The sequence below is a fragment of the Labeo rohita genome, chromosome 25 (genome assembly GCF_022985175.1).
Source record: "Labeo rohita strain BAU-BD-2019 chromosome 25, IGBB_LRoh.1.0, whole genome shotgun sequence".
NCBI lineage: Eukaryota > Metazoa > Chordata > Actinopteri > Cypriniformes > Cyprinidae > Labeo > Labeo rohita.
Window position 1 is genome coordinate 14,252,028 of NC_066893.1, and position 23,792 is coordinate 14,275,819.

At 35.7% G+C, this 23,792-nt stretch overlaps 2 protein-coding genes across 2 annotated transcripts; both read right to left on the bottom strand.

Moving 5' to 3' along the window:
• Window positions 1–2,728: 2,728 nt before the first annotated feature.
• cav1 (caveolin 1) lies at window positions 2,729–13,357 on the bottom strand. The gene is made up of 3 exons (XM_051100370.1): window positions 13,113–13,357; window positions 12,301–12,468; window positions 2,729–6,498 (listed from the first exon to the last, which is right to left on the bottom strand). The coding sequence occupies exons 1-3, from the start codon at window positions 13,146–13,148 to the stop codon at window positions 6,157–6,159; spliced, it is 546 nt and encodes a 181-aa protein (XP_050956327.1). The 5' UTR covers window positions 13,149–13,357; the 3' UTR covers window positions 2,729–6,156.
• A 2,626-nt stretch (window positions 13,358–15,983) lies between these two features.
• cav2 (caveolin 2) lies at window positions 15,984–20,913 on the bottom strand. The gene is made up of 3 exons (XM_051100371.1): window positions 20,662–20,913; window positions 19,915–20,102; window positions 15,984–17,185 (listed from the first exon to the last, which is right to left on the bottom strand). Exons 1-3 carry the CDS (start codon window positions 20,809–20,811, stop codon window positions 17,035–17,037), a joined length of 489 nt encoding a protein of 162 aa, XP_050956328.1. The 5' UTR covers window positions 20,812–20,913; the 3' UTR covers window positions 15,984–17,034.
• Between the last annotated feature and the right edge of the window lie 2,879 nt (window positions 20,914–23,792).

Here is a 23,792-nt window from a genome sequence, read left to right on the forward strand (position 1 = left end):
TGGACAAAAATTTAGGGCATTTCCCTGATTGAAATTTTCCATGCAGCTGCACATACAGTGCGACAGGAGGTACGTTGTTTTTTTAGTGTGTTTGTTTCTATGGTGACAATGATTCAACTGTTTGCTGCTAGTGGAAATGAACACCTGGTGGTGGCGAATGGCTGCTCAGAAAGTTACTATCCGTCCTGTGTCATTTCTGTTAAAACGGCTGGGATTTGATTGAACTTGACTGGGTTTGTGCTTTCATTTTAAGAGTTGAGATATCAATCTAGTGAAAGTCTATGACTCAATTTTGTGCAATTTTGTGTATATGTAACGCAGAAGATATTCTGACGATAACAACATCTGAGAGAAACAGGTCCCACTGAGCAAACGACGTCCAAACGACATCATTTCAACGTCTTTGTCGGAATATAGACATGATCTGCACGTCGGGTGGACGTCTCATGTTTGTTGGGGTGTTGTGATGCCCACGGGGCTATAGAGGAAAATGAACCGTCACCTAAACTATAAATCTTTTGTGTTATTCACTAACGGAAGTTTTACTGGCTGCAATAGTGATTTCAAAGTACATAGCCTGCATTAAATTAGTCCACATATTAAAAGCAAATGCACAACGAATCAATTTAATGACTCCCTGCTCCAAACGGACACAATGAATAATTGAACATAGTGCTTGCTATTGTCTTTATTTACCAGGAGGTGTCATCACACAACAATGATACAGTCCTCTGACAGAATACTTTTGCATGGTGACTATAATGTTTTTTTTAACTTCTCAGTGTTGGACAAATACTTCTTTTATCTTACCCATAGGCTACAATATTTGTTTAGGATCCATTTCAAAATATACATTCATAGACGGCAATCAATTCGTCAACAAGAAATAAAATTTTCTGGGCGATAGAGGACCTTTTATGCTTCTTATTAAAGCTATTTTAACAGTCGAAATCATTTACATATCAGACTATCCACTTATTCTTCAACGTGGAAGTAAGCATATGGGCGAGACTTCCGGCTCATTTGTCGAGGAAATAACGAGAACGATAAAACTGTTTGCACTACAAACCAGTGTGCTCATAAATAAGATAATACATTAAAAAATTATATGCTAAAACACACCAATTTGCAATATCAAGCAGCCAAAGAAGCTGTTTTGTACAGCTAAAAATAGCTGGACGCGGACCGGAAGCCAGACCCATAAAGTTTACAAATTGTCGCGCCCACTCTTACCAGTTAAATAAGGTGAATACGAATGTTTAATCGAACTTGTACGTTCTTAATCAATTACCTCCTTGTCATGTCTGAGTTGTCGAGTCGTAGTGAGGAGAGTTGTAGTGAATTGAATCAAAGAACAGCGTAGGATGGTGCTCTTTAAAAAAATGGTTCCCAACCTGCATTAACAACTAAAGAAAAGCTAAAACAATATATTTCTTTCACCCACAAACGTTTGGAATTCTACAACTTACTTCTTAACTGTATTTATTTTAATCTATGGAGAATTCTAATTTAAAAAGATGCGACTCAAGGGTGCAATTCGGGAATCAATTCTCTCTGTTTTATTATCCACAGTGCCCACAGGGAGTGGCAAATTTCCTTTGAAGCATTTTACAGATTTGAATATAGGCAATTTTCTTATCAAATGTAGGTTCTCCTGCCAGGCTTTCACATTATTTATGTATGGAAATAAAATATATTTTTTTTCAGACTATCCTTTGAACGTCTTTTTATTGTGGTTCTGGTAAATATAAAGAAGACTTAGGCCATGATTATTATAGTGAACTAAAATGAAAACAAACCCATAGAAATGTTACGTGCAATAAAAATACTATAAAAAATTTAAACTTATTTCATTTCACCTAGTTGCCAAGGCAGCACTTCTCATTTCCATTCAGTTCAGTAGAGAGATGACAGGAAAGTATTGGCCAGAGAAAAGCGAGCGGGATCGGCGGGAATCGAACTCGGGTCGCCAAAAGCAGAACTGCGCTATATATCAGTGCAGTAACCACGAGACTATGAGCGCCAATTGCTTGGTTTAACTATGTATTAAAATAACTAAAGTGGGAAAGTATACATAAAGTATAGATAAAACTAACAATACCAAAAACAAAATTAAACTGTCGGCGCCGAAAGCCTTGTGGGCAGCGCGCCAACATACAGCGCCGTTGTGCTCCGGGTGTCCCATGTTTGAATCCCGACTCGAAGACCTTTCCCAATCCTGCCCTCATCGCTCTCTCTCTCCCACTTCGCTTCCTGTCATAATAAATGCTAAAATAAATATTTTAAAAAAGTTAAATGAAAACTACATTCATAGGAAAGAATCCATGTGCCACTTAAATGTATTACAAAAGAAAAATAAAAGTTTTGTTCAATACACAGCCCAAATACTCACTATAGAGTCATGTAGAGAATAAAAAGCAATGTGAATCATTTCTCCCCAGTTTTTTTCAGTAACCATGAGCTTATTTCTGTCTGCTCTTTGAATACTGCATTATTAATTGCTTTGGGTTCAAGGTCTGTGCCTGTTTTGTACACAAATAAAGCAAGTCTTAAAATGACCACACAGAGGTTAAAGCAGCCCAAAAGGGGCTTTACACAAAGTCCTAAAATAAAATCAAACCCATTTAATCAAATACTTTTTTATTACAAGAAAGCAAAGGCTGTTTCTAAATTTGCAGCAGTGCGTCACAAATAGAATGTCGAATAAAGCAGACAAATAAAATCAACCTGATTTATATTAAATTTTCTTTAATGTGCACAGCATTATGTGATCTTACAGTAAAAGCAAGGAAAGAGAATTTCAGTTTTCATATAAAAATACGATCTCATCTACAGAGGCAGACTCTTCGAAGAAAATGCGTCGCAATAGATACTAAGACAGCAGGTAGACAAAGAGGTGATCGAATCAAAGCAGGTAGACAAAAGGTGAGAGCTTAATGTCAGTACGAAATACTATATACCCCACTTTAACAGCAGCCTCTGATGCTGGAAACGTTAGTTTGCTGCCAGTCTTTGCCAGTGTGTGTGTGTGTGTGTGTGTGAGTGTGAATAAACAGAAAAGCAGACATGTTTGTTTACGGGACGAAACTGTCACTTCGTATTGCAGAAACAACATTACAAAATGCAAAAAACAAGTTCTTCATCTTCAAAGAATGCACATAAAGTTTAAGTATATGTTAAGGCTGTGATAATGTGCTTGGAAAAGTTCAATCTTCTGCTGGAAGACTTCGCTAGGTTCATGTGACGTCTCTCTGGAAGTTGTAAAGACATTCTCTGCCACTCAAAAAGCTGTTGCCATGATGGTTCGAAGCGTTACGTGTCAGAGCCAGGAACAGTCTCTTTGTTAGTATATGCTGAGTTGGCAAAGGGTTCAGTGAGGGGACCTCTTTTGCCCCATGTTGGGCCGTCCACCATATTCAGTGGCAACATGCAGTGTGACGGGCAGTCTTGACATCAGCAGGGCCACGCCTACTTGTGTATTTTTTCTCTAAAATTCGTTCAGCTTCCCCTGAGCCCCTTCCCAAAATAGACACAAAAACTTTTGGATTACCCCTGTGATGAAGGGGGATAGTACCCAAATAGAAGGATGAACATCACAAAACTATTAGAATCTACTATATAATGTTTACACACTATAATCAACTATTTTGGAACGACTAAGTGGACGTGTCAATGGGGACGAAAAACAAACAAAACAAAAAAAAACCAACAAATTCACAGCCTTGTCCCAGCAGGCAAATCTTAAAGGTATAGCTCACGGCAAAATGAAAATTCGGTCATTGTTTTCTCAACCTCGCATCTTTCTGAACGCTTGAAAACAATTTAAAAAACGTTAAAGGTACGGTCACATTTACTGTTGTTCGGCAAAATTTCGTGGCTGAAATCCAGTTATTTCAACAGGGATATATGCGATTGGCAGTTTTGGGGGTAACGCATCACAAGTTAGATAATCAGATTACTTTTTTCAAGTAACTAGTAAAGTAACGCATTACTTCTTTCAGCCTGAGGCTGTTTCACTTCACAAAGTGAAGCCCAGGTGACAAAAAGTAACTCAAAAGTAACTTAATGCATTACTTTTCACAAAAAGAAACAAAGTAACACAATTTGTTACTTTTTATGTAGTAACGCGTTATTGTAATGCATTACTTTTAAACATAACTTTCCACAATCCCCAACGAAGTTTTCGTAACAAATTCAAGTTGACTTAGGTGACAAAAAATAACGCAAAAGTAACATAATGCATTACGTTTCACAATAAGTAACACAATTAGTTACTTTTTTGTCGTAACGCAATGTTGTAATGCATTACTTTTAAAAGTAACTTTCCCCAACGGAATTTCACAAAAGATGATCATGCAGATTCACCGTATTGGTCAACAGAAAATGGCTTGGGTTAAAAATGAGCTAAGCTTCATACATCACAACACTATACACAATAGTGCAAGCTTTTTGCCCATAAAGTCCCGAAGAAATTTCACCAATGTGACCACATCTTAAAAATAAATTTTTATGCAAGTATGTAAGTATATATATTCTATTTTAAATGAACCCTGGGTATTAAGACTTGTATGGCTTAATATAACCTAAATTATGTTTCTCAATGAAATATGTAGTAGAAAACCCATAAAAGATTTACTTTACTTAAAAAAATCCACATTGTTTTATACGTATTTTGAACTATGGGGGGCGCTATTATTTCAATCATGTAAAATGGTTGCACTCGCTACCTGTTTCTACTTTTACCGCAACACAACTTGGAAATACAATAATGATACGATGAGCACAGCTACTGTAAGCTTACAGGTGGCAATGGATATAAGCGTAGGCTTAAACCAAATGCCGTACCATCGATTTTTCACCACAGCGAGTTGGATATCGAGTAAAATCCACGCTGAGAAACTCCTTTAGTTGCTGCGACATCATGGCAAGCATCGGCATGTTTACATCCTGCCAGGATGGCATCTAGCGTTTCATGTCTCTGAAATAATGGCGTCCCCCCACAGTCTAAAAAACAATGTGGATTTTTTTAACAATGTGAATATTTTATGGGTTTTCTACTACATATTTCAGTAAGAGATATCATTTATGTTATATTAAGCCATACAGCTTACATGATTTTAAAACATTTCACAATGTTTTATGCATATTTTGGACTATGGGGAGTGCCGTTATTTCTATAACATCAAATAGTTGCACTCGGTGAGCTACTGGCGCTACCTGTTGCTATTTTTACCGCAACACGATTCGGAAAATAAAATACAGATACGATGCCGCAGCTACTGAAAGAGCTTACAGGTGGCGATGTATACAAGCGTAGCTTTAAACCAAATGCAGTACCGTCGATTTTTCTCCAAAAGGAGTCTAAACACTCCCGGATATCAAATGAAATCCACACTGAGAAACTCCTTCAGTGGCCACGGTGTCACGACAAGCGCCGGCATGTTTACATCCTGCCAGGATGGCATCTATCCATTTCACGTCATCAAAATAATGGCACCCCCCATAGTCCAAAATATGTATCAAATGATGTGGATTCTTTTAAAATAACATAAATCTTTCATGGATTTTCTACTATATAGACATAATTTACGTTATATTAAGCCATGCACGTCTTTATACCCGGTGTTACCTTTAATAATAGTGACTACTGTCAAGCTAGTTCAAAATAAGCACCATTAAAGTACCATAAAGTGGTCAATATGATTCATGCACTGTGTTTCATATCACATGACTATGGTAGACTTGTGCACAAGTCATATGGATCACTTTTATGGTGGTTTCGGAGCATGGATTGACATGAGGGTAAGTAAATAACAGAATTAGCATTTTTGCATTAACTGCTCCTTTAGAAGTCAGGCTGAAACGGTATTCCTACGGTTATAAATGCTAACAATTTACAAAAAATGAGCATTTTTAACACACGTCCCCCCTTTACCCCAAGGAATCCAAAGCTGAGAGGAGACAAAGCTTATGGACAGAACAGAGACGAAGAGGATCTAAGGGTCACCTAAATACAGTGCAACCCTCCATCTCTGTTCACTTCTCTATCCCTCTTTTTTTAGAGAGGTTACATTTGTTTTATCTTCCTGCATCGGACATTGGTTTCCTTCCCCCTGTCCCACCCCATCCCTCTGGCTCTCTTCCGTCTCCCTGTCCTTACACCACCTTGTTGGTGGTGACCCGGACGCTGCTGAAGCACTTTCCCATGGCTTCGAACAGCGGGTCGCAGAAGGTGTGCACGCAGATGGAGTAGACTCGACTGACACAGTGGATCTCGATTAGATAGCTCTTCACGCAAGGCACCACCGCCCAGATGTGGATGAAGGAGAGGATGGCGAAGAAGATGCCCCATACCAGGGCGAGCGGGATGCCCACCAGGGCCGTCAGCAGCCTGTAGCACCAGTACTTGGTTACTGTGAAGGTGGTGAAGCTCGCTTTCCACACGCCGTCGAAGCTGTAGGTGCCGGCGGGTTCAGCGATCACGTCTTCAAAGTCCACCTGGAGATGAAAGGGATTTCAGGATTATATCGTTTTGTATCGGAATTATACATTTTTGTATAGGTATAATCAAAATAAAACAGAACCGTTTGCCAATTAACCCATATTTCTGAATCTACTGCACGTCTTCTGCCTCCTGGTGGATTATCCATAATCTTCAGGTATTAAAAAGACTTTTAATAATATTTTAAAAAGGTCTGTCTCTGTGTCGCAATCTTTGCTTATTCAAAAATAAATTAAAAACAAACATAAATCAAAAATAAATATTTTAAAATATATTAAGTAATAAATATTTCATATATTTACAGAAAGAAATGCTAAAAATGTATCAAATATGATACAACAGGTCTTAGAGGTATATCTATATATATGTACATACATAATTATATATATATATATATATATCATCTTTAAATACTTAAAAACATACAAATGTATATATATAATTACAAATGTATATATATATATATATATATATATATACTTATAATGAAACTATTACAAAAAAGTTATATCTAAATACACACAAATATAAAAAATTATATAAATAGATACAAAATAGATCATCAATCCCGTAATGCTTTTCTTAACAATTTAAATAATAATAATAATAATAATAAAAATAATATTAATAATAAAAAATATAATTTAAAAAAATGTAAAGGAAAATGTTATATGTATACAATTTTATATATATATATATATATATATATAATTGCCTATATTATTGTTTATAATCTTTATATCTTATTCTAAATCAAATTTTTAATTCAACTATATCTCTAAATACTTAAATACATACAAATATTTTATTTATATTACTTTATATATTGTTTTTATATATTATTATATTCTATATTATTTTGTATATTATTTATATTAATTCTAATACTTAGATTTTTTAATTATATTTTAAATTATTTTATTTTATTTATAATGTAAATATAATACAAATATACACAATTATATATATAATTATAATAATAATATATTCTAAAAAAGTTACATAACTGCATATTTTTTATATTATTTCTAATATTTATACTTTATATTCTATAATACATTTTAAATTATATATTTATAATTTTCTAAATTATTGTTTGTAATCTTTCTATCTATCGCTAAATATCTAAATACATTAAAATATGTAAAATTAAATATAGATAGATATAAAATAGATAGATAGATAGATAGATAGATAGATAGATAGATTTATCTATCTATCTATATATTAAATATAGACATGTATATTTCTGTGTATGATGTTATTTAATCTGTCCATCCATTCTCCAAACAATTTGTCCTATGAGGGGTCGTGGGGATACTAAAGCCCATTCATTTCCACAAAAACTGGAGCATTTCTGCATGCCTTCATCCATATCAAGTGGACTGACATCAAGAAAAGCAGCATGACTCTTCGTCCTCCCTTCAGTCATCTCCACATTCCTCACAGACAGCGTCTTTACATTGTCCAGCAGCCAGCTCTGCTTCACTTAGACTGAGACTGGTACCACCTGGTTCATGCCCAAGTCACCTTCCTCTAAACCTCCTCTATCAACCGCAGACCAGACCAGATAGTGCCTGACACCAAACACTAACATTTAGACAACACACACACACACATATATATATATATATATATATATATATATAAAAACCCATTTAATAAGCCCTGCGAAGCTTGGTTTAGATGTTCCTAGACCTGGCAAACCTCACACCATCACGCTACAGCAGTACACTCGCTTTTAAGATGTGTTTATTTCAGTTGTGAACTTTTGATTACACAAGGAAAAAACACACACAAACACACCCCGTCCTTCACAGCCACACGTCAAAGTCAAGATTAAGCTAATATTTATTTAACAACTCCTTTTTGCGCAAGCTTGTCAACAAAACATAGCTGAATTTCTTCTAATCAAAAGAGAGCAGTGTTGTTTTTGGTGATCTTTTAACTGATAGTCTCTAAAAGTTTACTTGTTTCAGTTTAGACAACTTATGCTAGAAAACTAGGAGAAAGACCAATAAAGGCCTGCAAAGAAGCCTTATAGGCACATCACCATGTGTAGGTCAAAGGTCGAGTGTTTTAGCTTAAACTGAAGTTCCTGTAAGAGTAAAATGACAAATTACTACTTGTCCTTGGGCTTGAAACCATCATGGCTGAAGTTGGCAAAGAAACTCCAAATTACAGTCTTATATAAGCCTGTCCTCCCCGTTCATTTATCTACAGTATATCCCAACTGGCAGGACACATAGTTTCCATTACTTGAATATTACAACCATGACTTTCAACAAAGTTAAAATAAACAGTTCTTGAGCTGACTGCACAGTGTTGTCTGATAACACCCTCACTGTACTGACAGAAGTATCAACTTGCATTCTTCAAACCTGGGGGCTTGTGATTATATACGAGCCGTCCACATAGTTAATAATTCACCAGTGTGCAGCGCACAGTTTATGGAGGAGTGCGAGTGCCACTTACAAATGGTCAACGACCAATTTAGTCATTTAAAAATTACTATATAAATAATCACTTTTCAAACTGATAAATCAGTAGACATATTTACAACTGTTCATGCAATGATGTCTAAAAATGCAATAAAAAACTAAATATAAATAACTACATTTAAAAAAAGAAAAAGAAAAATATATTTAAAAATGCAACTATATTTAACAATACAATAAAAAACTATAAAATAGAATAAAATTAAATGAAATGGAAATAAATAAATGACTTTTCAAACTGACAAATATATATTTAAACAGGTTAATTAATTCAAATGTAAAAATGGAGCTATATTTTAAAACACAATTTGTCTATAACATAGTATAGAATAAAGTAAATAAATACATCACTTTGCAAACTACCAAACACATTTAAAACTGTTTATTTAAATATATATATATTTAAAAATACAGTTCTTTATTTTTAACAAAATAAGATAAAATAAGAAAGTAAATAAATAAATCACTTTTCAAATTGGAAAATATTTTAAATTGTTTATTTAATGTTTAGAAATGTAGCTATATTTAATAATAAAACAAAAACAACAACCAAAAATAACTTTTTAAACTGACAAATAAAAAACAATTTAAAAAACAGTTTAATTAATTAAAATGGATTCATTGAATTAATTTCAAAATGGAGCTAAAAACACAATTTGTATATAAAATAAAAAAAGCAAACAAAGAAATCGCTTTTCAAACTGACAAACATTTAAAACTTTATTTAAATAATTTTTAAAAATACAGCTATTTTTAACAATAAATAAAATAAAATAGTAAATAAATTATGTTTTAAAAATGCAGCTATATTTAACAATAAAATGAAAAAAGCTAAAATAATAATTTAAAAATGTTTTTTTACTGGAAATATTTAAAATGGTTTGTTTAATGCAGCTATATTTAATGAAATAAAATAAAATAAAATAAAATAAAATAAAATATATCACTTTTCAAACTGACAAATAAATAGACATATTTAAAACAGTTTTATTAATTAAAATTTAAAAATGGAGCAAACACATTTAAAACTGTTAATATAAACATTTTTGAAAAATACAGCTACTTTTAACAATTAAAATAAAATATTTTTATTTTTTTCATATTTATTTAAATTATAATCATAAATTATAATCATATTTTCAAACTGGAAAGTATTTAAAACTGTTCATTTATTGTTTAAAAATGCAGCTATATTTAATAAAATAAAATGTATTTAATTTAATTAAAAAATATATTTTTCAAACAACAAATAAATAGCATTCAAATGCAGCTATATTTAAACTGTTTTACATTTTTTACATTTTTAAATATTAAAAAAATAAAATAAAACAATAAAAATAAAATAAATAATAAAATGCTCTTTATCTTATTTTGATGTAATCCTCCATATATTGCCTAAAACAATGCCATTATTGAGGATCCGCAACGGTTTTGAAACCAATTATAGCTACCTTGTTTATTTTTTCCCCAATCCTTGATCACCACGGCAACGTTCTGTGACTCATTTCAAATTGCAAATTCATATGCAGTGACTAGAAAACCCTCCAAAGCCTTATTACTCAGTACAACTGTGTACTCGCTCAGGAAAGTTTTCCTCCACTGGTCAGCCAGAAATTACAGCAGCTGTGCAAAAACGACATACTACAAGTATAAAGTAACTCATTAGAGAAGTCTACGTGGGGGTTGTCTTGTCTCGTCGCATGGCCCGGCCCAGCTCAGCCCAGCCCTAGACTGTGCTCTGGCCGGATTCCCACGTGGGCTCCAGCGTGCTATTAAAAGAATGCACTTTTATGAGAGGAAAATATTCTGTTCCAAGGGAAAGCTACGCATGTGTTTCTGCACACAAGAATCTTTGATGTGGATGTCTGTGGGAGTGTATCTGGACCACGAGTGCATCACGGTCCAAAGAAACGCCCCGCGTGTATGCGTGTATGGAGAATTTGTGAAAATGGAGATGGGAATTCCCTGCTACGCTCTCCTACGCAAGACCACTGCGAGTGTCAACCCCTTTTAAGGCCAATACAAAAAGACTGTGTGCGTAAAACGAGTTCGGCTTGTGACATCAATCCCATAATTCTTATTATGCATGTTGTCTGGATTGAATTTTTCTTAAGTCATAAGAAGCATTCAATTGTATGTGTCCTCAGGGATGTGACTCAGTGTCATGTTGAGGTGGGAGGGACAAAAACGCAGAATAAAGGGTGGAGATGGATGCAGGGGGATCGAGGGTGTTTCTGTATCATCAGGTGACCTGCTGACTTTCTTTCGGAGAACTTGCTATGCAAGGCATCGCCCCCACGCCCAGGAAAATTTTCACCAAGAATGCTAGGTGTGCAGCCTTTGCTCAAAAACAGGAAACTGTTCATATTTCCTCTGTTAAAAAGTCCTTACTTTGACAGCTTGTCAATGCACGGGAGTTACCAATGCAAAATGAGAGCGCCGTGCTATTATTGCATGTAGGATTTCACAAACTTGTGCCACAGTCCCAGCATTTCACATTCACTCCAGTGATAACTGTTCCACCCTGTTGGGAAATCCAGCTTAAGCTGGTAGCTGTGGAACAGCTGGTTTATATCTAGTCTGCACTCTTATAAATAAAGGTGCTTTAAAAAGTTCTTAGAAGAACCATTTTTGCTTCCACAAAGAACCTTCTTTCACCTCAAAGAACCTTTGTGTTAAAGGTTCTTTATGGAACAATTTAAACAAAAATGTTCTTCTAAAGCATCACAAAGCACCTCTAGAGTGTAAAACGGTTGACCGGGCTCTAAAAACCAGTTTGACCAGCTGGTTCAAGGACACCAGCACTTCAGAATCAAATTATAGGGACCAGGTGAGACTGGATGCAAGTGCATTTAAGGTTTTGCAAGTAAAATACAGAGATCATAAATCTACAAAGACTTCAAACCACCATTGTATGAGTTTTCAAAGACAGCTGCTGCTCGCAATAATTGTTTCCAGTGACACCGCGACAAACTGACCGCTGACTCACCACCTCTGTTACGAAGCCAAGCTTTCTATGATAAATCTTGTATTTTTTAGCAGTATGCATAAGCTGTAATGTTCTCTGAACATGTTTCTTAATATGTATTGAAACACCAAAAATAGTTATTAAACAATTACACCTGATACACGTGATATATTAATAGTCTACTATAAAATCTAATATTTTCGTTTCATATTACACTATACTATTCCATGCACTTGTCTATAAACAAATCCATTTCTAACTTTCAGTATTAATAAAGTGACTGCAAGGTGAAAAGTTGCATAATGCAGAAAAAGTTTGTTGTAATGGCTTACCTTCACCACATCGTCATTTAAATGCTTTGGGTCCCGGTTGACCAGGTCAATCTCCTTGGTGTGGACATCCTGGAGTGTCTTTTCGTTGATGCTGTCGTTATCCATATCTTTATTATTTGGTTTGTAAATGTTCCCCTGTTTCCTGATGAACGGTGAGTGAGCGTAGTCCTGCAGTTCCAAAGAAAACAGAAAATGAAGTTCATGAGCGTGGAGGCAGGGGAGACTGGGGCGCAACTCAGCACTGCTCTGGCATGGGATGGTTTTAAGCGGATAGAAATGAAGCACCACACCCCTCTGGAACACAGCGGAGCGACCCGCCGCACGGGGGCGCCCTTTTACACCGTCCCCGTTCGTTATTCCCCCTCAGAAATGTCTACAAAATACGCTCACACTTTAAAATATTTACCTGTTAGGTCGTGTTTGAAATCTTTTAGTTCTTCTGAACTAAATAAAAGTTCTAATTAACTCCAAAATAATGCGTTCGATTCGAACGCATTATTCTAGAGTTCATATTTTAGCTAATATTATTATTCCTCAAAGTTGAATTTGCGAAAGTGTGCATAAAGTGAACTTATGGAGACTTACGGCTTGCTAAACGCAACCTCAAAAATACCTCAAATTAGCTGCGCGAAAAAACAAAAACAAAAACACAACTGTAGTAGGGCTAGTGCCAACACCTCCTTCATGTGATTAAAGTGTTTAAATAGTAACTAGCCAACTTTTCTAAAGGTTTACTGCATAAACGACTCACCAAACCCTGAATTGACATCAAAAACCAAAGATTTCTGAGGTAAAATAGGTATCATTCTTACCTCTTCAGGTGCCCCGTCCTTGTATCCGCTAGTCATGCTGTCCCGTGCCTGAAGTGCGTTCAGATGAGTGTGTGGAAACAAGACAATCAGTAGAGAGGAAGCCGCAGTGTGGGAGGCGTGGGGATATTTCTTACAGTGGGGAGTCCTTTCCCTTAAAACAGCCCTCTTTTCTGCATACTAAAGTCTAATAATGCTTTACCTACCGAGTCGTGTTTTATCTCTCCTGGAGTCTCTCACTGCATCAAGTGGGAGTTCCTCTCTTAGTCACTGAGGACAGGCTGTGTGAGTGCTCAATGAATGAGACTGAAACCCTCCATTAGCCTGCCACTCATAAAGCTACGCAGTATTAGTGGTTGGATATTTTGACGTGATTTTTCCTCAAATGGAAGGCATATTTGGGCACCGTACCAACTTCTGCTGAACTAATCCCATGTACACTAAAAACATCAGCACTGTTTTCCACCTTACTGTAATGGTAGTCATCATAATTATAAAGCAACAAAATGGAGGTACATGTGATTAAAATTAAATGTTAAACAAATCTAACTACTAAAAAGTAGCCACAGCTCTGCGAGGTGCATCTTGAGATGGTTTTCAAACAGTACTGAGAACTGAATACTTATTCCAGTCTAACTTTACCAGTGAACTTAGTTAAGTTTTAGTTTTAAGGAACTTCATACATGACTTGAGGTGTATAAACCTGAAACGTGACTATTCAAAGGTAGGTTTGCATACCAAAATGTACCTCAAGGCAAGACTTGCACTTTTTGGAATGTTTTCAGCAACAATAAGGCTGCAGTTTAATGTTCTTGTTTTTCTCATATTTGTCTAACGTTGCTATCATTTACTTTACTATCTACATCTTTTAGTGTGCATATACTGTACCTAACAAACATTTGTGTATCTAGGTCAGGTTCTCGTCAAGTGAGGGATGTGACAGGCAATGCAAAATATGCAAAAAACGACGACAGTGGTGGCAATCAAGTCACTGTAGCTCAGGTAAGAAAGCAACACTCTAAGTTCTATTTATATAAAACTGTAAAACAGATATTTGTATTATTCTATATGAAATTCATTTTCATCATTTTTGTATTACAAAAAAATACAGTTGAAAAGTCAAAAGTTTACGTACACCTTGCAGGATCTGAAAAATGTTCATGGATCATACAAAATGCATGTTATTTTTTTGTTTAGCACCGACCTGAATAATATATTTAACATAAAAGATGTTTACATATAGTTCACAAGAGAAAATAATAGTTGAATTTATACAAATGACCCGTTCAGAAGTTTACAAACGCTTGATTCTTAATACTGTGTTGTTACCTGACAGCTGTGTTTTGTTTTGTATAGTGATAGTTGTTTATGAGTCCCTTGTTTGTCCTGAAGTTAAACTGCCCGCTATTTTTCAGAAAAATCCTTCAGGTCCCACAAATTCTTTGGCGTGGAAAGGAAACACAATGCATTAAGAGCCAGGGCTGTAAACTTTTGAACAATGAAGATGTGTACATTTTTATGGAAGCCTGTTTCCACCACTAAATAAAAAACACAAAAACGTTATTGTGACTTTTTATCTTACAATTCTGACTTCTTTTTCTCAGAATTGTGAGATAAAAAAGAATTGTGAGATAAAAGCTGCAATTGCGAGATATAAAGTCAGAATTGCATGATATAAACTCACAATGGCGAGAAAAAAGTCAGAATTGTGAGTTTATATTGCAATTCTTTTATTTCTTGCAATTTTGAGTTTATATCCTGCAATTCTTACTTTATATTTCTGACTTTATAACTGAGAAAGAAGTCAGAACTGTGATGGAAAACTTGCAATTGCAAAAAAAAAAAAGATTTCTGTATGGTGTCGCTAAGAAGTCGTAATTACCTTTTTCATTTTTTATTCAATGGCGGAAAGGACTTCCATATATTTTTCTTATTTTGCCTAAATACCATATATATATATATATATATATATATATATATTTTTTTTTTTTATTTAGCACTGCCCTTCAGAAGCTACAGAAGATACTTGTTTCCCAAAAGACAAAATAAGTTAAATTTACTAAGCTTCAAAGGTTTTCACCCCCTGCTCTTAATGCATTGTGTTTCTTTTTGGAGCACTTGAACCTTCTGTAATAGTTGTATACAAGTCCCTCAGTTGTTCTCAGTGTGAAAAGATGAATCTCAAAATCATACAGTCATTGTTGGAAAGGGTTCAAATACACAAAAACGCTGAAAAACCAAAGAATTTGTGGGACCTGAAGGACTTTTCTGAAAAACAGCAGGCAGTTTAACTGTTTAGGACAAACAAGAGACTCATGAACAACTATCACTAAAAAAAAAAAAAAAAACAGGTGTGGATGATTCAGGTAACAACACAGTATTACAAATCAAGTGTATGTAAACTTTTGAACATGGCCATTTTTATAAATTCAACTATTATTTTCTCTTCTGGACTATCTAATTCAGGTCAGTACTAAATAAAAAATAGCATACATTTTGTATGATCCCTCTTATTTTGCTAAAATAATTAGCATTTTGCAGATTCTGCAAGGTGTATGTAAACTTTTGACCTCAACTGTATATTCTTTTAAAACAGAAGTATTGCAACTTACTGACAAAATCCAGTTAAATGCGTAATTAAACATTAAATAAAATCTAGCTGTTATGAACTCAAATAAACTCTCAGACCCTTCTACAAAAAACATACACTTTTTATGCGGGTACACGGTTATCCTCAGGCATATCTGCTGCGTTGAATGTCACCCGGAGGGTTTTTCTCATTGCACAAGATGTTAAATCTTGTCATGTTAACATTCCATGTGGCACACACTGAACTCCATCGTATGGTCTCTCAGCAAAGAAAACAATCCGTCCTTTAACTTCTAAAAATAATTTTATTTGCTGAACTGAGAGACATTTAGCTCTGTCTTTCATAAGCTGAGCAGCGTTCAGCATGTTTGCTACATGACATCATTCAACAGGGGCGAGGAAACGGCACCTGAGCCTCTAATGTTCCATTGCACAGTCAAATATTCCATTTGCTCCACGCAGCCACTAACAAAGCACAATCAATGGCAAACAGCATGTCACATGTGGCTTTGCAAGTCAAACTAATCGTCACTCGGACGCTTTTTAGCAATATAAAATTCAATATAAAATAAAAGTCATTAATACAGAATGTTATAATATAGAAAAGCTCTTTATAATAGGAATGTACCTAAAATCATAAATAGTTTATACACTTGAAATGCCATCAAATCATCTAATTTGCTCATCTTGATAAATCATCTCCAAATAAATATTAACTCAATTGCACAACACTACAGCCCTATTGGAAGAAGTTGCATCATTTTTTCCTTACAAGAACATCATGCGCTTATTGCATCTTATCCTTAAATTAACATTTGCTGACAATTTTCTCACTCTCAGATGCTCAAAAATGTAGATGAGTTTCTTCTTCCAAACAAATTTTGAGAAATTTAGCATTACTACACTTGCTCAACCAATGGATCTTCTAGAGTGAATGGGTGCCGTCAGAATGAGAGTCTACACAGTTGATAATATCATCAAAATAATCCATAAAACATTAGTCCATCTTGAATGGCCTGAGTGTGCTTTCATTTTCAGCAAATATTCATTTAAGGCTAAAATCTCAATCATTACAATATAATCTTTGAAAAGTCTTGCATTATATTCAATACAAAAGCTTAAGTAGACTTACATAACAGTACTGAAAAAGCATGTTACCACTGACGCCACCCAGTACGAGGCTGACGTTTCAGTAACAAAACAACGGAATGAATATTGCAAATGTGCATTGAAATGAAAGAAAATTCTTTCTCTTCTCTGTGCTTCAGAAGTCAAAGATAAATGATCCTTCAGCTAATAAACCTCAAAAAAATGTGACAAGTGATTCTGCAACACTTCAGTTTTGCAGAGTCTTGATATTAATGGACGACAAGCACCGTCCAATGCTGAGGAAGAACGGCCCAATAAACATGTCCATCAGGCTGGTCCAGATCACGTGGATGGAGGGCAGTGTCATCATGCAGCTGTGGATCACTGGCATCACCACCCTGTGGAGGGAAAACAGCTCATCATCACGTGTGCTGATATAAAAGACTTACATAACAGTTATATCAAGGTGAATTTGTCATCTCTCTTTGTCCGGGGTTAAAATATAGCCTGGATTGTGTTCAAAGCATTAACCTTCATATCAGATGCTTTCAATAATCATCACCTTTCATGTTGTTAACATTCAGCACATATGCAAGATCTGTCAGTCAGCATGAGTGAGGTGAGGCAAGGTGAGATAATATGTAAAATCCTCCATCATCTACAGTCTAATGGCTTATTTTGAATAAACTTAGTATTTACAAGATTAAATATTAGGAAAATTCTCTGTTTATAATAGTAACCTAATATATAACTGAACAGAATGTGCACATTTTCTATAGGAACTGATTGGATTGCAAAACTCAGTGTTGTGGGTGGTTGCTAAGGCATTACTATGTGGTTGCTAAGATTATGAGTGGTTTTTAGTACTTTTCTTGGTGTTCAATAAGGTTGCTTAGGCATTTTCTTGAGGTTCTGTATTTTTTATCACTATGATTGGGTGGTTGGTAGGGTGTAGCACTATGCTTGATGTTCTAGAGTGTTGTTAGGGTGCTGCTATGCAGTTGTTAGGGTCTGAATGATTTTTAGCACTTTGTTTGGTGTTCTAGAAAATTGCTTAGGCATTGTCTTAAGGATCTGTGTTTTAGCACTATGATTGGGTAATTGCTAACGTGTTGCTATGCAATTGCTGCATTTCTGTGTGGTTTTAAGCACTATGTTTGGTGTTCTAGGGTGTTGTTAGGGTGTTGCTATGCAGTTGCTAGGGTCTGAGTAATTTTTAGCACTTTGGTGTTCTAGGGTGTTGTTAGGGTACTGCTATGAAGTTGCTAAGGGTCTAAGTGATTTTTAGAACTTTGCTTGGTGTTCTAGAAGTTTGCGTTAGCATTTTAAGATTCTGTGTGTTTTTAGCACTATGTTTGGGACGTTGCTATGCTGTTGCTATGCAGTTGCAGCAGTTCTGCACTATTTTATTACTATGTGTTATTAATACTAGGGCGTTGCTATGCAGTTGCTAATGTACTGTGTGTTTTAGCACTATGTTTGGGTGGTTGCTAAGGTGTTGCTATGCAGTTGCCACATTTCTGTGTGGTTTTAAGCATTATGTTTGATGTTCTAGGTGTTGTTAGGGTGTTGCTATGCAGTTGTTATGGTCTGAGTGATTTTAGCACTTTGGTGTTCTAGGGTGTTGTTAGGGTGTTGCTATGCAGTTGCTAGGGTCTGAGTGATTTTTAGCACTTTCTTTGGTGTTCTAGAATGTTGCTCTTGCATTTTCTTAAGGTTCTGTGTGTTTTAGCATTATGTTTGGGTGGTTGCTAGGGTGTTTCTATGCAGTTGCTACATTTCTGTATGGTTTTAAGTTTTATGATTTTTAGCACTTTGTTTGGTGTTCTAGGGTGTTGTTAGGGTACTGCTATGGTGCTTTGCTTGGTGTTCTAGAAGTTTGCTTAGGCATTTTAAGATTCTGTGTGTTTTTAGCACGTTTGGGTCGTTGGTATTGCTATGCAGTTGCTGCAGTTCTGCATTATTTTATTACTATGCGTTATTTAATACTAGGGCATTGCTATGCAGTTGCTAATGTTCTGTGTGTTTTTTAGCACTATGCCTGGCAATCTAGGTAGTGGTTAAGAGTGGTGCTATGCAGTTGCTAAGGTTCAATGTGGTTTTTCAGCACTATACTCTGTGTTTCTAGGACATTGTAATATGTTTGTAAAGATTCTGTGACCTTTTTATCAATGTGCTTGCTGATCAACATGGTTACGCATTTGCTAAGGTTCTGTGCGGTTTTAGCACTATGCTTGGCGACCTAGGTAGTTGTTAAGGTTGCATGTGGTTTTTGGCACTAAACTTGATGTTTTAGGTGGCTACTAGGGTGTTGATAGATGGATGAGTTTGGAAAATGTAATCACTCCTTACCAAGCATCATTAAAGTCATAATCAGCTTAGATTGGCAAGATCATTTCAGCACATTGTTATGCAATTGCTTAGATATTGCTATAGAATTCTAGCTAGATGCAGAAGTAAAAACAGCCAATTTATGCCAATTCAACAGTCTTTGTGATAATTACTTACTTTTTCACTTGTTTTAGCACATACCAAGCTAAAATTCAGAGTACAGACATTTAGTAAAGTAGAAAAGACACCCGCCTCAGAATTTGTCACCCAACATACCACCTTAGACTTGCTATATTTAACAAGTAGACCTCTCTGCTCCTTTTGAGCTACACTGACATCTTGACATTAGATCTTATCTGGCTTTGTCAAGACTACTCATTCCTAAACTAATGGGGTCACTCTTCTACCGCTGGGTTGTTACGTTTACAAACATCCACATGTACTAATATGGCACCTCAGGAACACTGACCCTGAAATCACTCCTGATCTAAACTACACAAAGGGTCAAGTTGTGCCAAGTTTCTGCCTGCATGTGTCAAACCGCTAAGAGGCCGGAGAAAAACACTTGACTAGAATGCTAACAATCCAATGTGAGTTATGCACGGATTTTTCCACCGTGGAAATGCAGGCCCACCTGTGCTCTACAAAACCAACACGCAAGACTTTCTCTGTGGTACTTTTTTAAATGCCAGTCTTTATCTAAGTGGGTAGTGGCCAAGGCAAATATTCTGCAATTGGGCTGTGGAAAATACAACGGAGAGCCAACAGCCTTCCCCAACAAGAAGCCTTTTCATACCAAATATGTATACAGCTGAGGATCCCGAAAACAATTCCTACGATGAATGCCATGGGAATGGCCAGAAACGTGGTGAGGATCCGGTAGAAGATGTATTTAACCAGCTCGAACACAGCATGACTGCCAATCCACACTCTGTCAAAGCTGTGTGCGGAGATGGGCTCAGCAATGATGTCTTCAAAACCAACCTGTGAATTCAAACATGAAAAATAATAAATCAATAATAAACCAAGTATTTAGACTATGGAATTAGCCCACATTTCTGAAATTAATAATAACTTATCAGCAGCTGAATCACACCTGTGCTGATATTCAATACAACAGTCTTGTGAGTGTTGTTAAGTATTTTATTTATTGTATTTTGTTATTATCGTTTATATAAAACTACTGGGCTGGAAGCTTCATTTACATGTATTTTCTTCTGTTAGCGTGTGTACTGATGCAGTATTGTATGCAAAACAATTATGCCAATAAAGTACTCAAAACTAAGTTGGAAAAAAAGAGAAAAGATTAATATCGCGCATGTGCAATTACACTTATTCAAATAAAACAGACTCACTCCGAAAACGTATTAATATACACCTGAATGGCGGTGCGCGAAAATACTTCTCCTCACACCGAAAGAAACTAATGCAGCCACATTATTAGCGTTTGTATCTCTCATGTTTAGTCAGTTTTAGACGCAGGTATTTACAAATAAGTCATGGTATGTAAGTGATAGTACACAAGTCTCGCGTTGTCACTCACCTTTAGGTGCGCGTTGATATCTTTAGGATCTCTATCCGGTTCCTCTGAATACACGTTCGGTTTTTTTCCAAGTATAGGTTCGATCGATCTATTGAATTCATCCTCATCCATAATGACACTGGTCTCCATTTTTTCCTTTTCAAGCCCCATATTTTTGTTTTGGAGTTGCGAGGCGCGCACTTCTGTCTGTCGCGCCTGCTGTACGCGCACTGTGCGCTCAGGACAGGGCGCGTCCACGCCCCTCACGGAAGACGCGTTCACGCGCAGACAAAACACACACGGCTCTTCATTCACTGCTCCAAACAAATGTGAACCAACGATAAGAAACTTTTTAAGGGTTAAATCGTTGTTTAGCCTTCCTTATCTCGACAAACTGTTAATTGAAACAGAACTCAGAGAACGTTATCAGACTGTTATTGTTATTTCACCTATAGAGTTTTAAAATACTTTCCTCAGGCGTTTCCTCACATTTTACACATTCTTTCTGTAATTCATTAATTTATTCGTTTATTAAGATAAAATGTTACCGTTTTCAAAACGTCAAGCAGTGGCTAAATGTTGATCTTCCAGGCAGTTGATTGCTTTTTATTAATCATTAAGCTTCACTGGATTCACTATGGAGTTTTCTTTTCTTTTTTTTTTACTATAAAATGATGGTTCTTTAAAGGTTCTACACACAGTAATGGTGATGTAGTCCTTTTCACGTTTATGTTTTCTAAATGTGTAACTGTCAAAATAAAATCTTAAAAATAAATGGAATTTATTATCAACATTGTTAGAGTTTTTAGTTATTACTTGCATTCTAAAAAATGCTGGGTTATTTTTTTAACCCAAATGCTGGGTTCAGCCCGTTGGTTCATTTTGTTGTGGTATTTTTAATATTGTTACCCAAGTGCTGGGTTATTTTTTAACCCAAATGCTGGGTTCAACTTGTTGGGTCATTTTATTTGGTTATTTTTAATACTTTTTTATAATAATAGTTTTCCTGTAACTAAGCTGCTGGGTAATTTTTTCTACCCTACCGCTGGGTTAAGCCTGTTTCTGATGAAACAACCAAATTATCTTCTAACGGTCATCAACTGTGTCTGAAAGATGAAAAACGATGCCTCCTCAAGTAGTACACTAAGTAAAAACGGTTCGAAACCCTACAAAACCCTCGCTGTTAATGTTGAAACTCACACTCTAAAAAATGCTGGGTTAAAAACAACCCAGCTTGGGTTATTTGGCAACCCAGCGCTGGGTAAATTATTTTGACCCAGCTGGGATTACACCGCTGTAGCCGAGAATGTAAAAAGTATTTTACGCAACGCAACAAGGACCAGATATCAGTCAGCTCCAGTTGTTTCACAGAATTGAAATACTTTTTGCCTTGCATAAAACACGGATTTTATTCGTTATAGTACTAAGTTTAATTTAATTTGATGTTAAAATATGTTCTTTAATGTCAGTACTGTTTGTTTACGGGCATCTTTTAGCTACAAGTGAAACGCGAGGCCGCGGTCTGAAGTTTGCAGTAGCCCCGGTGAACAGCAGCCCTTCACCAGCTCAGATTTCTGCGACACACCGGCATGAGAATTAGCACTATTTCGGTAAAAAGCGATTACAGAGAATGGTTGAATACATTAAAATTAAAATACTACTTTTAAATGTTACATTGTTTGTCTAAAATGCTTGTTAAACGAGTTTAAATGTATGTAATATTGTAAACTATGCTGTATTCACCCAAATAAATTCAGTTTGTCTTGTATTTTGTCTATGTGTTCTTGCTTAATAATAAATGTTCATCTTTTGATCATTGGTTTTGCCTCTAGTAACTGTGTGTTTTTTATAAGTCCCAGTCCATTTTAAGCCAGCAATATAATAATTTTTAAACAATAGTTGACTTAAATAAAATAACCTGGCATGTTTGGTAAAAACATTTAACCTAACCAGCTGGGTCAAAATAATTTACCCAGCACTAGGTTGCCAAATAACCCAAGCTGGGTTGTTTTTAACCCAGCATTTTTTAGAGTGTGGGTTTCAACATTAACAGCGAGGGTTTTGTAGAACCGTTTTTACTGAGTGTACTACTTGAGAAGGCATCATTTTTCATCTTTCGGACACAGCCGATGACCGTTAGAAGATAATTTGCCTGTCTTAACTTAAGCCACTCTCTGATATAGTGATAGACTTCGCCTTCCTATTTGACTTTTTAAAGAGACAGTTCATTAAAAACTTAACTTTCTTTGTGTAAAATGCAGCTGCCCTGATATCATAATGGAAAAAATTATTATGTACATTTGAGTTTCAGCAGACCATGAATGGGGAAAGTCATGTGAGAGATATAATTGGATATGACTGGTTATGTTCGGTTGAAAGTGGATGGTGACCAGCTTGGTCATTCTACTAAACATCTTCTTTTGAAAAGCACTTTTATAATTCTAACCAAATGGCTGAATATAATGTAGATCTCTATAACCAGAGGGAATGAAGGGAGTTCCACTGGAGCTGATGCGCACATAAACAACAAACTCATTGTGTTGTAATAGTCGGGAGGAAAAAGGGGAGAGGCCGTAGCGACTCATGACAGCGGAGCAAAAGCACAACAGTGGGAGTGAAAAGCACATTCTATCATGAGGACATACACAATACAGGCTGTAATCCCTATGGATAAACACACAGCTGATTTCCAACAGCAAAGCAAAGGTGCCAAGACCTTTCCCCTGCGTGTGTTTGAAGTGGCGATCAAACATCGTCAGCATCATTAACGGCCACTGTGATCTCTAGTTTGATGTGGGTGCGCTGCATTCTCAGAATAAAATTGTGAAACAGAGCAATCACTTCCACTTCACTCCTAAAATTTTTATTGAAGGTATCAAGTACTATAATCTGTGCATGGCAAGTCTGATTGATCTATTCTGGAGCAATCTTTTACTGTCATAATAACTTAAATGCACAAGTTCAACAGTCTTCCCTCGAGGATACGGGACCGGCCCAACAAGCTACTGGAAGCAGAGTAATAAAACCAATTTATGTCATTTTCATGACAACTTAGCAGGTGAATGACAGCTGCCTTTGTAAGGTTGAACTTGGTTGAGCAATATCTTACAAACTTTGTCATTTATTAGCTCTTATAATTAGCTATTGCTAAC